At 41.0% G+C, this 14304-nt stretch overlaps 1 protein-coding gene across 1 annotated transcript in view; it reads right to left on the reverse strand.

The window, feature by feature from the left end:
• The window catches only part of DNAH9 (dynein axonemal heavy chain 9), a 300193-nt gene that overhangs the window by 249044 nt on the left and 36845 nt on the right, over positions 1 to 14304 (reverse strand). The window contains exons 11-14 of the mRNA XM_079903920.1: positions 11406 to 11474; positions 9517 to 9643; positions 6438 to 6693; positions 5500 to 5741 (exon numbers count right to left, since the gene is read on the reverse strand). Of these exons, the coding sequence (XP_079760046.1) occupies positions 5500 to 5741; positions 6438 to 6693; positions 9517 to 9643; positions 11406 to 11474 (694 nt within the window). The remainder of the gene's footprint in view (positions 1 to 5499; positions 5742 to 6437; positions 6694 to 9516; positions 9644 to 11405; positions 11475 to 14304) is intronic.

Raw genomic sequence — 14304 nt, forward strand, 5'->3', positions numbered from 1 at the left:
GTTTCCCAGTGCATATACAAGTTATGCTTACACTATACTTTAGTCTATTAAGTGTGCAGCACTATGTCTAAAAAAAGAGTGTTCATACCTTAATTTAAAAATACTTCATTGCTAAAAAATGCTAACCATCATCTGAGCCTTCAGCAAGTCATAATGTTTCACAATAGTATCAAAGATCACTGATCATAGGTCACCGTAAAAGTATAATAAGAATGAAAGAGTTTGAAATACTGTGAGAGTTACCAAAAGGTGACAAAAAGAAAAATGGCATGAATAGACTTGTGATGCAGGGTTCAATTAAAAAAAAAAAAACAGAACAATGCGATATCTGTGAATGCACAGTAAAGCAAAGCACATTAAAATGAGGTATGCCTGTACGTGTGTAACAAACCCATTCTGTCTAATGGGTATAACCCTTGCTTGAAAGGAACACAAAGTTAACCCATGAAGGAAGTGTGGTGCCTCATCCTCTCCCTGAGAAAGGAGGATGGGGTCAGGTCACCTTCTCAGGAGGGACGCTGATGGATGCAATGTGTGCTTCATAGATGCTGACTGATGGCTGTGGAGGAAGCTGCATCAGAGCAGAAGTCAGGGTGGGCAGGAGGAGGAACACTAACGGTAGAGGGCATTATAATTCAAGACATAAGAAATCTGGGGTTCAAGCAAGTAAAGCATTTCCTGGATAATCGTTAGAAATGAACTGGAGTGGATCCCACTCCTGGGCCTATATCTGGACAAAACTCTAATTTGAAAAGATACCTGCACCCCTATGTCCATAGCAGCACTATTTACAATAGCCAACACATGGAAACAATCTAAATGTCTGTCAACAGATGAATAGATAAAGAAGATGTGGTACATATATACAATGGAATATTACTCACCCATAAAAAAGAATGAAATAATGCCATCTGCAGCAACATGGATGGAACTAGAGATTATCATACTAAGTGAAGTCAGTCAGAAAGAGAGAGACAAAAGCATATGATATCACTTATATGTGGAATCTAAAATACGACACAAATGATTATATCTATGAAACAGGAAGAGACTCACAGACATAGAGAACAGACTTGTGGCTGCCAAGAGGGAAGCGGGTGGCAGAGGGATAGATTGGGAGTTTGGGATAAACAGATGCAAGCTATTCTATATGGAATGGATGAACAGCAAGGTCCTACTGTATAGCACAGGGAACTACAATATCCTGTAATAAACCATAATGGAAAAGAATATGAAAAAGAATATATATATTAATATATATAACAGAATCACTTTGCTGTCCAGCAGAAATTAACACAACATTGTAAATCAACTATACTTCTATAAAATAAATTTAAAAAAAGAAATGAGCTGGAGTGTTTTGTTGTTGGCATTTAATATTAACTAAAAACCTTTATCATACTGAGTGAATTAGAAAATGTACACACAGAAAGGAATGCACAGGCTTTCTCTCCCTCCTTTTACATGATACAGTCACCGACCTGGTGGTATGGCAAGTACAGATGTCCCATTTACTGATCATTCAGCCTTTTTATAGCAACTTTCCATTTATCTTACATCTTCAAAGAACGTGGTTACCACTTTGCAAAAGTAAATTTTCTAGGTGACTCACGCTTACCCCTTTAGGAAACACTGCCATATTGTAAATTTCATGATTCTGCTTTTAAATGTCAAAACTCTAAAATTTCTAAAGTGTATTACCTATACCTTTCCTTCCTAAGTAGATTAAAGATTTAATGAGAGTCCGTCGTCATGCAAATCATAACACAGTGACAATCCAGAGTTGCTCTTAGGTGTTACTAAAATGTGTATATCTGTTTGCTTCTACAGTTTAGTTTTTATGACTGCCTTGTAGAGTTGTTTTATCTCTTTCCTACTGTCACCCTATCAATATAGCTATCTATACCTTTCACCTCAAATCTACTATGGTACAAGGAGCAAACGTGTCAGAATTTTCTGTAAACTAACAAGAAATAGCTCAAGTTTCTGATCCCAGCCAAGACAGAGGAATGAGATTGGACTTTCCCTTTTGCTACAAACAGCTACAGAACGGGATACAAGAAATAATTATTTTGGGTAATTGGATGTGATCCCTAAGAGAAGGGAAATATTCAAGGTGAGCTTCACAACTACCTGGCTTTCTACCTAGAGGCACTTTCCAAACCATGGCATAGGAAAGTGGACCTCAATTAGAGCATCGTTCCTGCTGGGCAGAAAAGACAGAAATGGGGGTTTGGGACTGCTGAGGTTGCTGAGTCCTTTTGAATCTCTGACTGAGGATTAAGCTGTACATATTTAGGGCAAGATTCTGCAAGGCCTGGCAGAGAACAGTTACTGGGGGCTCTAAGCTGAATGGAGTTTGTGAAGGTCATATAGTGCTGGAAGATGTTTGTGTTCTATCAGAAATAATGAAAAGACCTCACAGATAACCCAGGACTTCAGTTGAGACTCCAGAAATGCAATGCTTTAGAATTAGAGCTCTATTCTAGAGCAAAGCCTCTTTAGACTCTCCCTAAGGAAGCTTAACATAAAGCTTCAACAGGATCAAGCTGACCCACCAGTGAGTTAACTGCCTGACGAAACAAAACCACAAACTCTTTAAAGGGAAATAACATCCAGATTCTAAAGTGGCATCCAACATGACTAGAATATAATAAAAAATTACTAGACATGCGAAGAAGCAGGAAAATGTGACATTTAACCAAGAGAGAAAATAATCACTAAGAACAGACTCAGAAAATAGCTGCCACACCAATCCTGGAATGCCTACTCCTTCGACTTATGTGACACAAAAATAAACTTCCTTCACATTAAAAAAAGGACTCAGAAAATAAAATAGATGTTGGAATTATTAGACAAGAATGTTGTAATTTGATTAACCACCACCACCACCCCCCAATTTGGTGAAAAACAGATTTAAAACCTCACAAACTCCAAGCAGGCTGAATATAAAGAAAACTTATTTAGGCACATCGTAGTTGAATGGAAAAAAATACAAAGAATTTATTTGAAAAGAATCTATTAAAAGGAGCCTGAGAAAAAAGGGGAACAAAGATACACAGTACACTGGCTTCTCATCAGAAACCTTAGAGGGTAGAAGACAATGAAATGACTTCTGAAAGGAAAATAGAACTGTCTACACTGAATTTTATATTCTGTGAAACTCTTCTTCAAAAACAAAGGTGAAATAAGGACATTTTCAGATAAACAAAAACTGAGAGACCATGTTATCAGCAGACCTAAACTGCAAGACATACTAGAGGAAGCTCTTCTGGCTGAAGAGAAATGACCATAGATGGTAACTTAGTTCTACAAAAAGGAAAAACAAATCTGGAAATGGTGACTATGTGGGTAAATACAAAACTCTATAAATATTTTCCCCAAAGCTTTTAAAACAAAAAATTATAATACTCTGTTGTGGGGTATATTATACACACACACCAACACACACACGCACACACACCAACACTACAAAAGATTCCTGGGCGGTTTGAATTGTTGCTAGGTTCCTGTATTTCATGGGAAAACTCTAAGTAGATTGTGATTAGTTCAAGAGACCTACTAAAACTTAGAACAACCACTGCAAGTGTGATGCAACAAGGTAAAGGCTGAAATGCCAATTGAGAGATGAAAATACAATACTAGAAAATATACAATTAATAACAAGAAGGTGGGAAAGGAAGAGCAGAGGAACAAAAAAGAGATGAAGCCAATGGAAAACAAATAGCAAAACAGTGGTGCTAAATCCAACCATATCAATGATTACATTAAGTGTAATGACCTAAAAATTTCAACTAACAGGCAAAGTTGTTAGATGTAGAAAAGTAAGTTTCTACTAGATGCTGTCTATAAGAGAAGAAATTTGAATCCAAAGAAGCAAATAGGTTGGATGTGAAAGGGTGGAAAAAGATGGACAATGCATAAAGTAGGAATAGTGAATCTGGAAGAAAGGCAATAGAATTATCAGAAAAAAAGACTTCAAGACAAGGGAGTATTATTAGAAATAAAAATAATTTCATAGTGATAAAATGGCCAATTCATCAGGAAGTTACAGTAATTATAAATGTGTTTGCATCTACTAACAGAGCTTCAAATACCTGATGAAAAATCTGAAAGAACTAAAGGATAAAACAGACAAATCCAAAATCATAGGTGGAGATTTTAACATTCTAAGCTTCAGTAACTGGTAGAACAAATAGACAAAAAAACTGCGAAATCATATAGACGATCTGAACAATACTATCAACCACTTTGAACTAATTGATATTTTATAGAACGTCACACCCAACAATGGAAGAATAAACATTGTCAATTGCACAAGGAACATCCAATAACATAGACCACATTCTACATCACAGAACAAGATTTGATGAATTCTAAACAAATGAAATCTTACAGAGTATTTTCTCTGCCCATAATGGAATTAAACTAGATAACAATTTCATTAAGCTATCCAGAGACGACCTAAATATGTGGAAATTAAACAACATACTTCTAAACGACCAATGAGTTGAAGAACAAATCGCAAGAGAAAAATAATTAAAACTGAATGATAATGAAAATGAGGCAGATCAAATTTGTGATTGCAACTGAAGCACTGCTAAGAGGGAAATTTATATCATCAAATGCTTGCATTAGAAAGGAAGAAAGGCTTGAAATCAATACTCTTAAGTTTCAACCCTTATAGGCTAGACAAAAAGGAGAAGCAAACTAACCCCAAATTAACTAGAAAGAAAGAAATGATAAAGAACAGAAATTAATAAGCTAGAAAACAGATAAAGAAAATTTAAAAGGTCAAAAGTACAACATTTTATTGTGTTTCAACCCACAGAAAACCCAAAGATAACAACTGTGATTCATTACTGACTCTGTGCATGAGATCAACCCAGGAGAACTACCCCATGGCTACTTCAGTAGGGCTGGAGCTGGTGGCCATTTATAGCTCTTTTCCCTCATCCAGCCTTGGATGATGAGACACAAGGTTTGCCCTGATCACAAAGCAGGGCAGAGCCTTCCTGCATGAAGGGTAGCACTCTGCATTTTTCCTTCTCTTTACCCAGTGCATCAGCGACACCACAGTCATCTTGCATATCTCCAGGCTCTGCAGAGCTAGGTTATGAGGATGATGCTGCAGGGTCACACTAGGTTGTGTGGACGAGTTCGGGGTGGTTAGTGCAGTGGATAAATTAGGATTCTGTCCTTGGCATCTCCTTCTACCCCCTAGGGGTTTGGTGCGGGATGTTAAGTCGTGTGACGACTAAGTGGTGTCACTATTAAGATCGTATTAACTTTGACACACTGATACCAGAATGAGACTTGACATACTCCCCATCCATTAGTTTTAGCTCTTTTGCTATCAGTTTTAACTTCTATCCCTGACTGCAGAAGACACAGCATCTACTGATTGTTCTAATTTCCAAATCACTTCTAGCACCCAAACACACTTCATGATGCTTTCCCTGTACTGGTGGTATGTGTGTCTGAGAGGCTGGTTATTACCTGCACAAGGGCATGAATCTTAAAGCCAGATTCTTTGATAAGACTGTAATATTCTTCCATTCGATCACGCTGATCATCCATGGAGAGAAGGCATTCCTTTTTCCCATCTTTTCTCTTAAACATTGGCGACGCCCATGTTTTCATGATGTTTTGAATCTCTTCCACGTTGTCTTTCGTTTTCTGAACTCTTTGTTCAAGATCATGAATACTATTGGTGATCTGAATGACATAATCCCAAATGCCTGTTCCCCAAAAGAGATAGAATTAATTGAAATAGCTTACAGTGGTAGAGCGAAAGGTCTGGTTGCTATGAAACATAGGGATTTAATACCTGTGGGTTTTATAAGACTTTTCTGCACAGGTTAGTTTGTAATCATCAGAGCCTTTTCCTTCCTAGTTGCAACAAAAAGCCACCCCTTACCATGACCCTGGTTATGGCCTTGGTTATGAGCTCTTTGAAGGTAGGGGTCACATCCCCTGTATTTCATATTCTCCTCACAGTCCTGCACATGGTGCCCTGTACATGTTAATCAGTCAATGAAAGTTTATTGAATTGCGCTGGAGGATACAAGAAAAGTAAATGCATAGTTCCCTCATTTAAGATGTTTATGGTCCAGTTAAGAAAAGTAAGTAACAATGATAATGTAGTAAAAATCCTCCTCCATGGAGTGCTCAGTATATGCTGGAGACTGTGGGAGAGTTCATGAAAATTCCCCAGAGCGTGGCAGCAAAGCTGTCTAAACCTCCCAGGCACACAGAGGAGGCGGAAGAGGGACGCCGTTCCTCATTGTCTTCTCTATGTCGGGCGCATATCTGAGAGGACAGACTCGTGCTTCAAACCCAGATCAGATTAACCGGGGAATGAAGTGAGGTTCTACCAACTTTATTAGAATCTTGACTTCCAACCTTTCCCCAGACCCCAGGTGGTCTCCTGTTACCTTCTGTTTTCCAGCTCAGAGTCTCCTCTGCAGCTCTCAGGCAGAGATCGATATTTTGCAGCTCTTCCTGCACTAATGGAAATTCCACCTCTAGCAGAGTTTTCATAACCTTGTTGTACCAATTTGCCATCAACTCCAATTTAGCCACAAGCTGCCGATAGAATTCCCTGGAGGAGAACATAGCTGCTGCTGTCTCAGGGATGTGCGTCATCTGCTGGGATTGAAGATAACTCATTTCTTTCAGCACGGAAATCAGCTGGAGAAAAGAATCGACATAAGTGGCTGTAGTTCAGTGGCAGCGAATAGCAGCCGTATCGATCAGGACTGGGAAACCCCAGGGGCCCAAGGGCCTTCTGGGTCCTTTCTCAACTTCTGCTCCTACTGGTTCCTTAAATCTTCTCTGAGAAGGAAAAGACAACTGGGCTCCCAACTCTCCTTCCAGTGGCTCTGGGCCAGCTCTTCGTTCCTGCCCAGATAACCCTACTCAGGGTTAAGACAAATGCTAATCCTTTAGCAGGGAAATGACCTTAGCCTCCGAGTTTATATTGAAATAAGCGCAAGATAGATATTAAAAATTTAAATGTAAAAAATGAAAACAAAAAATGAAAAAAATGTGGACGATTTATATAATATTGAAGTAGAGAAGACCATTCCAAATGTACAACCAGAAAATAAAAGATAAAATTTATATGCATAAAATATCATACACATAATAAAATGCCACACTTCAACAGATAAAAATACTTGCAACAGATTTCTTAATATCTGACAGATATTTCACAAATAGTCTGACAAATTCATAGGAAAAGAGAGCACTTTCACTCAAAAGTGGGCAACGGATATGAACAAGCAATTCACAGGAGAAGAAAGATAAATGTCCAATGAACACATGAAAAACTTTCTACTTTACTAGTGGTCAAATAAATGCAAATTAAAACAACATTGAGATATTACATATTTTTTGGTTCAACAGGTTAGAAGTGATTTGAAGAAATGAATGATATCTTGCTGGCAGGAGAATGCCTGAGTTACATCTTTCTGAAGAGCAAATTGATAAAATATGCTAAAACTCTCAAAATGTGAGCACCCTTTAGCCCAGCAATCCCCTTTCTAGGCATTTATCCCAAAGAAATACAGTGCAGTAATAACTAAAGATGCTCATTGTAGCATTATTTATAACATATTTTATCCAAATATAAGATGCCATTAATGGTAAGATTCAGTAGTATTTTATGTCAAAAATTTTATGTCAGTAGTATTTTATATCAGTAGTATTTTATGTCAGATTCAGAAATATTTTAGTATTTCACCTAAGGAAGAAAAAAATGTGGTTTATTTAACTATAAACACATGCTATTTTCAGAGATATTAAGATATAAAAAACCCGTGTGTGTCCTAGAATCAATGAAATACAAATTGATAAAACTAGAAAATATTTAAATGTCCAACAATAGAAAATTTTAAATAATTTAAATAAATTATTTAATATATAACAAATTACTACATATATATATATATATATATATATATATATATATATGTTTTTAACCCATACAATTCTTATCCTGGTCAAATCTTTGATCATGTTCCTCTAGAAAGACAGATGTGTTACTGTTCATTCTTCATAGCGTAGCTGTTGCCACTTTGCTTGAGGTTGGAAGCCAAGGGATATTCGTAGCCCTTCTCTGACTTGTTGTGTTTGTAGCCGTCTCCCCCTGACTCACATTATAATTTAGGTATGTATCTCCCTCCACTTTTCTTTTCTCACCCCTTTCCTCTTCCTCCTTTCCCTTCGATCACCTACAAACACCTGTAAAGCACCCACCATGTGCTGCACATGGAAGCAGACAGAGACCTTGTCTTCGGAGCATATAGACGAGGGCCCATCTGCAATACTGTCTTACACCAAGGACTTAATTACTACAATTATACCATCTGGACTGCAGCCTAGTTGGTAATCCAGGTACTCAACTCTTTGGGCATTTAATATTCAATACTGCTCAAAGCGAATGCTGATAAAATTACTCCAAGGATTTAATGAGTTCAACCTCAGACTCGTCTTGCCAAAGTGAAGAAACGAACCCTCCAACTCCCTTTGTTGACTTTTATTCTAGGGGGAATTGATGTTCTACTTAAACTGGAATTATCTCAAAAGAAACCAATATTCTGTCAGCTTAGCTTTCACCTCTTTCTACACTACATTCCTATGGAAGATGCCATCAAGACAGAACTTTAGGAGACAGAAAGGAGACTGCCTTTAGCTTGGTGTGGCCAATACCTTTCTTCAATTTTTAAGCTGAATGATGTACATCCTGATGTGGGCTTGCTTTTGGTTATAGTTTTCTCCAGCATTAAGCTTTCCATGGCTGCTACAGCCCACTGGTTTTCTACCCTTTCTATTTAAAGCAGGGTTTCTCAACCTCAGAACCATTGACAGTTTGGGACAAAAAACTCTTTGCTGTGGGGTGCTGTCCTGTTCATTGTAGGAAGTTTGTATCTACTTACACCATGTGCTACTGGCACCCCCTTCACGTTTGACAACCAAAAATGTCTCCATTTTGGGGACAAAATTGCCTTGGTTGAGAACCAATAATCTAGTCTCATTTCCAAAGCTACTCCTTGGAGATTTATCATATGCTACCTAATGAAACTAGACTTTTGCATGTTGAGATTCTGGCTTCTAACTAGCTTGTGGGCTCTTGGAAGTCAGGAACCAGGTTACACTTGGTTGGCCCTCTAGCATCTAGTCAACAGCCTTCACCCGCAGTGTGTATTCAAGGTAGGCCCGGTTGACTATGGTACCAAACGGTATCACTATGGTACCAAGTGATATTTTGCAATATTTTCTGTTGTGCAAAATCAAAGCAAATATACTGGCTGACCCTGGAGAAAAATGTGAACAGTGGACAACTTAAGAAAACACTACATCCTAAGATTTATCCCAAAAAAGAAATCCAGGGTACAAGTTCTTTTGAGCAGCTTTTGCATATTCTTATAGAAAGACTTTTTGCCTTTGAAATCAGCAGAGTCAAATGAAACTCTTCAGAAACCAAGAGGAAGTTACTGTCTTTGGACTTACCTGTGGGCTAAAGTTGACAGTGATCTGCTTTGTCTCTGGATCACGTTTCAGAAGTGGCCGGGAAAGGTTGTACTGCGACTTCTCTGATACTGTTTGACACCAGTCCTCGTAGAGTCTTGTCTCATACCTGTGAGGATCAGAGATGACGGTCACCTCATGAGCACCCTCCCAGCTCCCCAATGCCTGGCAATGATTAACTGAAGATACATCTCTCTATATAGATATATATAACATAAATGACATAGCTATATATGTATATATATAACATCTCTATAGCTACCTATCTATCTAATCCAACCATCCATCTATCTATCTATCTTTAATACATATATCTCAGGAACTGAAGATGCTATTAGTGAAATACCTGAATACATTCTTAAGTCAGAGTCATTGACTCAGCCGGGCAAGTCAGCTCCTGCAGGTAACCCCTCATTTCCTAAAGGTGGCAAAGCTTAAATCAGAGGAGAGCAGAAAGAGAGACTCCATGCGATCTTCTGGGAGGATAAGGGAAGTGGTGATTAGTCCTAGTAAATGTTGGAAGAATTTATTGGGTAAGATTTGTTCTCACGCTAATCTTCACGTGGCTCACGGACATTCACTGTTCAGTCATTACACATTGATGTGTTGGGCTTGGGAGATAAAACGATGAATAAACATCCCATGGTAAACGCAGCTAGTGATGCAACCACGGGTCAACAGAGGATGCAGCAAGTACAATCCCAGGCAGATGTACTGGGCATTAGGCTTTGAATGGCAGAGGTAGGTGGGTGGGTGGGGGTGATGAGGAGGATGCCAGGGAGGGTCTCACGGAGGAGGGGCTGAAGCGATGCTTGACTGAGTCTCAGGATGAGCAGCAGCTGGGCAGTGAGGGGGAGTGAGTGTTCCGGGCAGGAGCAGCAGTGTGGACGAAGGTTGAGGCAGGGAGCAGCAGATGGTGCGCTGGGGAGAGTGAGTAGACATTGCACCTGAGGGAGGAGAGGGCAAGGGCCCAGGCATCAGGGAGCACGTTTTGGGTCACGGTAAAAAGGAGCTGGTGGGAGACACTGAGAGGCCTCCCCGACAGGGGATGTGAGGAAAGGGGATTTGGTGACAGTGTGGGCGCTGAGGGGCACAGGTCCAGAGCAGAGAGGCTCTTAGGAAGCCACTGCAGCAGTTCAGGCCCGAGAGGCTCTAGTCTCTGGTGAAATGTGGGTGGTGGGTGCAGAGAGGAGGGGACAGATTTGAAGCTCTGGGAAGCTTCAAATTTTTGGGAAGTCGAAAGGGTAGAACTTGGGTGACCTGGCAGGTGGAGGTGCTGCCAGCTAAGATGTCTCCACAATGCTAAGTGTGATCATAACTATAATTATAATCATAATGTGTACGGTGCTCCTCTTCTGAATCAGGAGAAGATTACAAGGCAAGACACAGACTGTGTCTGGACCCTGCTCCCCCAAAAGACTGACTGCAGCTTTAAAGAAGGAACAACTATGAACCCATGTAAAATCTTCGTTCTTATGCTTTCTCTGTCAAAGGATGCAGGAAGTATTTTTTAAACTTATTGTCTCTTTGTGCGGCACCAACTGTCAATTTCTGCTTAGCGAGTAGCTGCTGAGATTTTCCATGACACTGATCTCGGGGTGCCATGAGGAGCGCCCCACTTCTAGCTCTGCCGAGTTCACGTTCCCAACAAACCTGCACTGGAAAAGTGCTCATTTCCAGACTAGAGCTGCATTCCCCGGAGACCTGCTGTTTGCAACCCTGAAGCACTGTACTCACAGATATTGTGGTTATAACATAAAACACAGAGCGACACTTCACTGCCACAGAGAAATGTGCACAAACTCAGAATTGCAGAGGGCATGGTGGGGGCTCTGCATTTGCAGAACGATCTAGTCCCGGAAACTACTTACTTTTCCAACAATGAGAGCATTTCTTCATATTTTTGTATCATGCGCTTTCCTTCGGCAGATTCCATGCAACTACCCATACAAAAGAGAGGAAAAAAATGACATCGAATTAGAAGAAGTGAAAATAATGATCTGAGTAACAAACTGCAGCTTATAAAGAGGAGGCTGAATAGCTTCCTGGGCAAGTTTCCAAAGGCCCCTAAATGAGCCTGCACTCTTCTTCCTGAACATCTGCCACCGGCCACTAGAGGGCATCTGCACTTTCCCAAATGCAGTCAGCGCCCAGGTGACAGGAGGACAGCCTCTCCCTGCCAGGGCTCCGCCAACGCCCTCACCCTGGCTGAGCCAGTCTTGCGCGTGTAAAATGAAGTCCTTCAAAAACCAGGAGGGAAATTGAGACATGCAAGAAAAATTCTAGGTGTTGCAGTTTTCTGTATTCAAGAACAAAACTGTATGTAACGTTATACATTATAACAAAAACTATATAACATATATGTGTATATATGTATATAACAGTGCATATATAAAATAGCTATATATATATATATATACATCCCACACACATATACAAACATTGTCATATACGTAACAATATGTATGTATATATTCCCCTTCTCTGAGATCCATCTAGGGCACGTGATGAGAAATATTCTGCCTCATTGCCACATTTATATGAGGTTCCCTCCCACCTCTTATGTCCCCAAACTTGAGCACACAAAACGCACATACATGCACACACACACATGCACACACTTGTATGCTCACATGCGCAGACACACGCTCGGAGGCTTCCCTGGGTCCACTGAGGACCACGGAGGCATCTTTGCCCACACCTGCTCCCCGGTTTTGACACTTCTTTACAGCACAAAATGAAGAGTCCAGCTCCTGGGAAAGTTGGTGAAGTATCTGTAATTTTCAGAAACCTTCACACTAACTGTGTTGGAGGATCTTGTTTGTTCTGCTAGCAAAACGAGGCAGCTTATTGCAAAGATTCTTTAAAATCCATTTGCTCTTTAAATCTTCACAGGCTCCCCCGAGCTTCGAGCTTTGATTTAAGCCCTCACACCTGCAGAGAAAGCACTGGATTTCCTGGAGTTTTTCCCAGTCGCTCGGTCCCCTTTCCTCGTGAAGGAGCAGAGGTGTCTGCAGGACAGCGAGGACAAGCCCTGACCCCAGATCTCAGTTTCTATCTGGAAAAGAACGAGGCTAGAGGAGAGAGTGGCTTCTGCACCTCGGCCCCTGGGACTTGCCTGGGAGGCTTGAGAAGTCACAGGAATAAGTGCATCAAACTCCCTGCAGGTTCTACTTCACTTCATGGCGAGGAATCAAAACCATTTCACTAACCAATTCATAAATATATTACAGAGTATACACAAGAATGTGAATTCATTTTTAGAACAAACGGGAACTTCCATGGGAACTGTGGAGGACGTGGTGGGGTGCCATTCAGACACCCTCTCGGGACCACCCCCCATCCCCAATCTCCCCCACCAGGAAGGCTGATGAAGTGTAGCTGCCTCCCTCTTTGAGAACAGCCTCTGCCAAACAGACAGAGCTGCCTCCTCACCCAGGGTCAAGCCCCTCCCTGCCCCACAGCCCACTTCAACCGACCAGCTGACGTGGGGTACAAAGGCCAGGCAACCCTAAAGGGTCAGACTTCCCCATCGGATGAGCTGAAGCCTACTTGCAACTGTGCTGCAGCTCAGCTTCTCCTCTGCCCGATCCCTCCCCCCTCCCTCACAGGCGCGGGTCCCAAGAGCATCCCTGTAAATTCCTGCAGGCTGCCTCAGCTCTGCTCCAGGGAGCTGGACCAGGACAGCTCCCGCAGGCCACATTCCTAGCAGCAGCCCTGCCACCCTCCCCACCCATTCTCATATCTTCTCCCTCCCTCCCTGGGAGGCATGTTTGAGAAGATGGGGTCTCAGCTGGACTCCGGGCCAAGCTTCCTATGGCTGGGGCGGGAGGGGTCCCCTGGCAGAGTTCTGGGTGAGGACCCCTGAGACCCAGATGCCTGTTCCAGTTCTGTCCTTGCTATCTTTGGACTCCAGGCAGGTCACCTCATTTCTATCTGCCTCAGTCTCTTCACCTGCACAACGAAGAGCTCGCTCAGACAGAGCAGACACTGCAGACGGATCTCCCACTGGGCAGGTCTGACTCACGGGCACATTTGTTTGATTTGTACGGAGTTTGAGGAAAAGAGGAATACTTGCTGGTTTTAAAGTAAATCTAGATTTTCGGCTTCTCTCCAACAGTAGGGAGATTTCTCACATTGAGTCATTCTTCCTCTTGGCAACACGGGGTGATGTGGTGGAGGTTCCCTTCAGACCACAACCTGGCTATCTTTCATTGTCTTTCTGGCCTTTGAAAGTGGTTAGTCTTTTTTAAAAAAAATGTTTCCAGTTTTATTGAGAAGTAATTGACGTACAGCACTGTGTAAATTTAAGATGCAGAACATGACTTGACTTACATATACTGTAAAATGATCACAATGTGTTTAGTTAACATCCATCATCTCATATAGATACAAGAAAAAATGAAAAAAAATGTTTCTTTTTTCTTGTGATGAGAACTTTTAGGATCTACTCACTTAACAACCTTTATATATACCATGCAGCCGTGCTAACTACAGCCATCGTGGTACTTGACATCCTCAGTATTTATCTTTTAACTGGAAGTTGGTAAAGTTTGACCTTCATCCATTTCCCCCACCCTCCTCCTCAAACCTCACCCCCCATAACCAGATAACCACAAATCTGATCTCTTTTACTATGAGTTTGGCTTTATTTCTTATTTCCAGATTCCAGATATAAGTGAGACCATATAGTATTTGTCTTTCTCTTTCTGCCTTATTTCACTTAGCATAATGCCCTCAAGGTCCATCCATGTTGCAAATGGCAGGATT

Source organism: Stenella coeruleoalba (genome assembly GCF_951394435.1).
Source record: "Stenella coeruleoalba genome assembly, chromosome: 19".
NCBI lineage: Eukaryota > Metazoa > Chordata > Mammalia > Artiodactyla > Delphinidae > Stenella > Stenella coeruleoalba.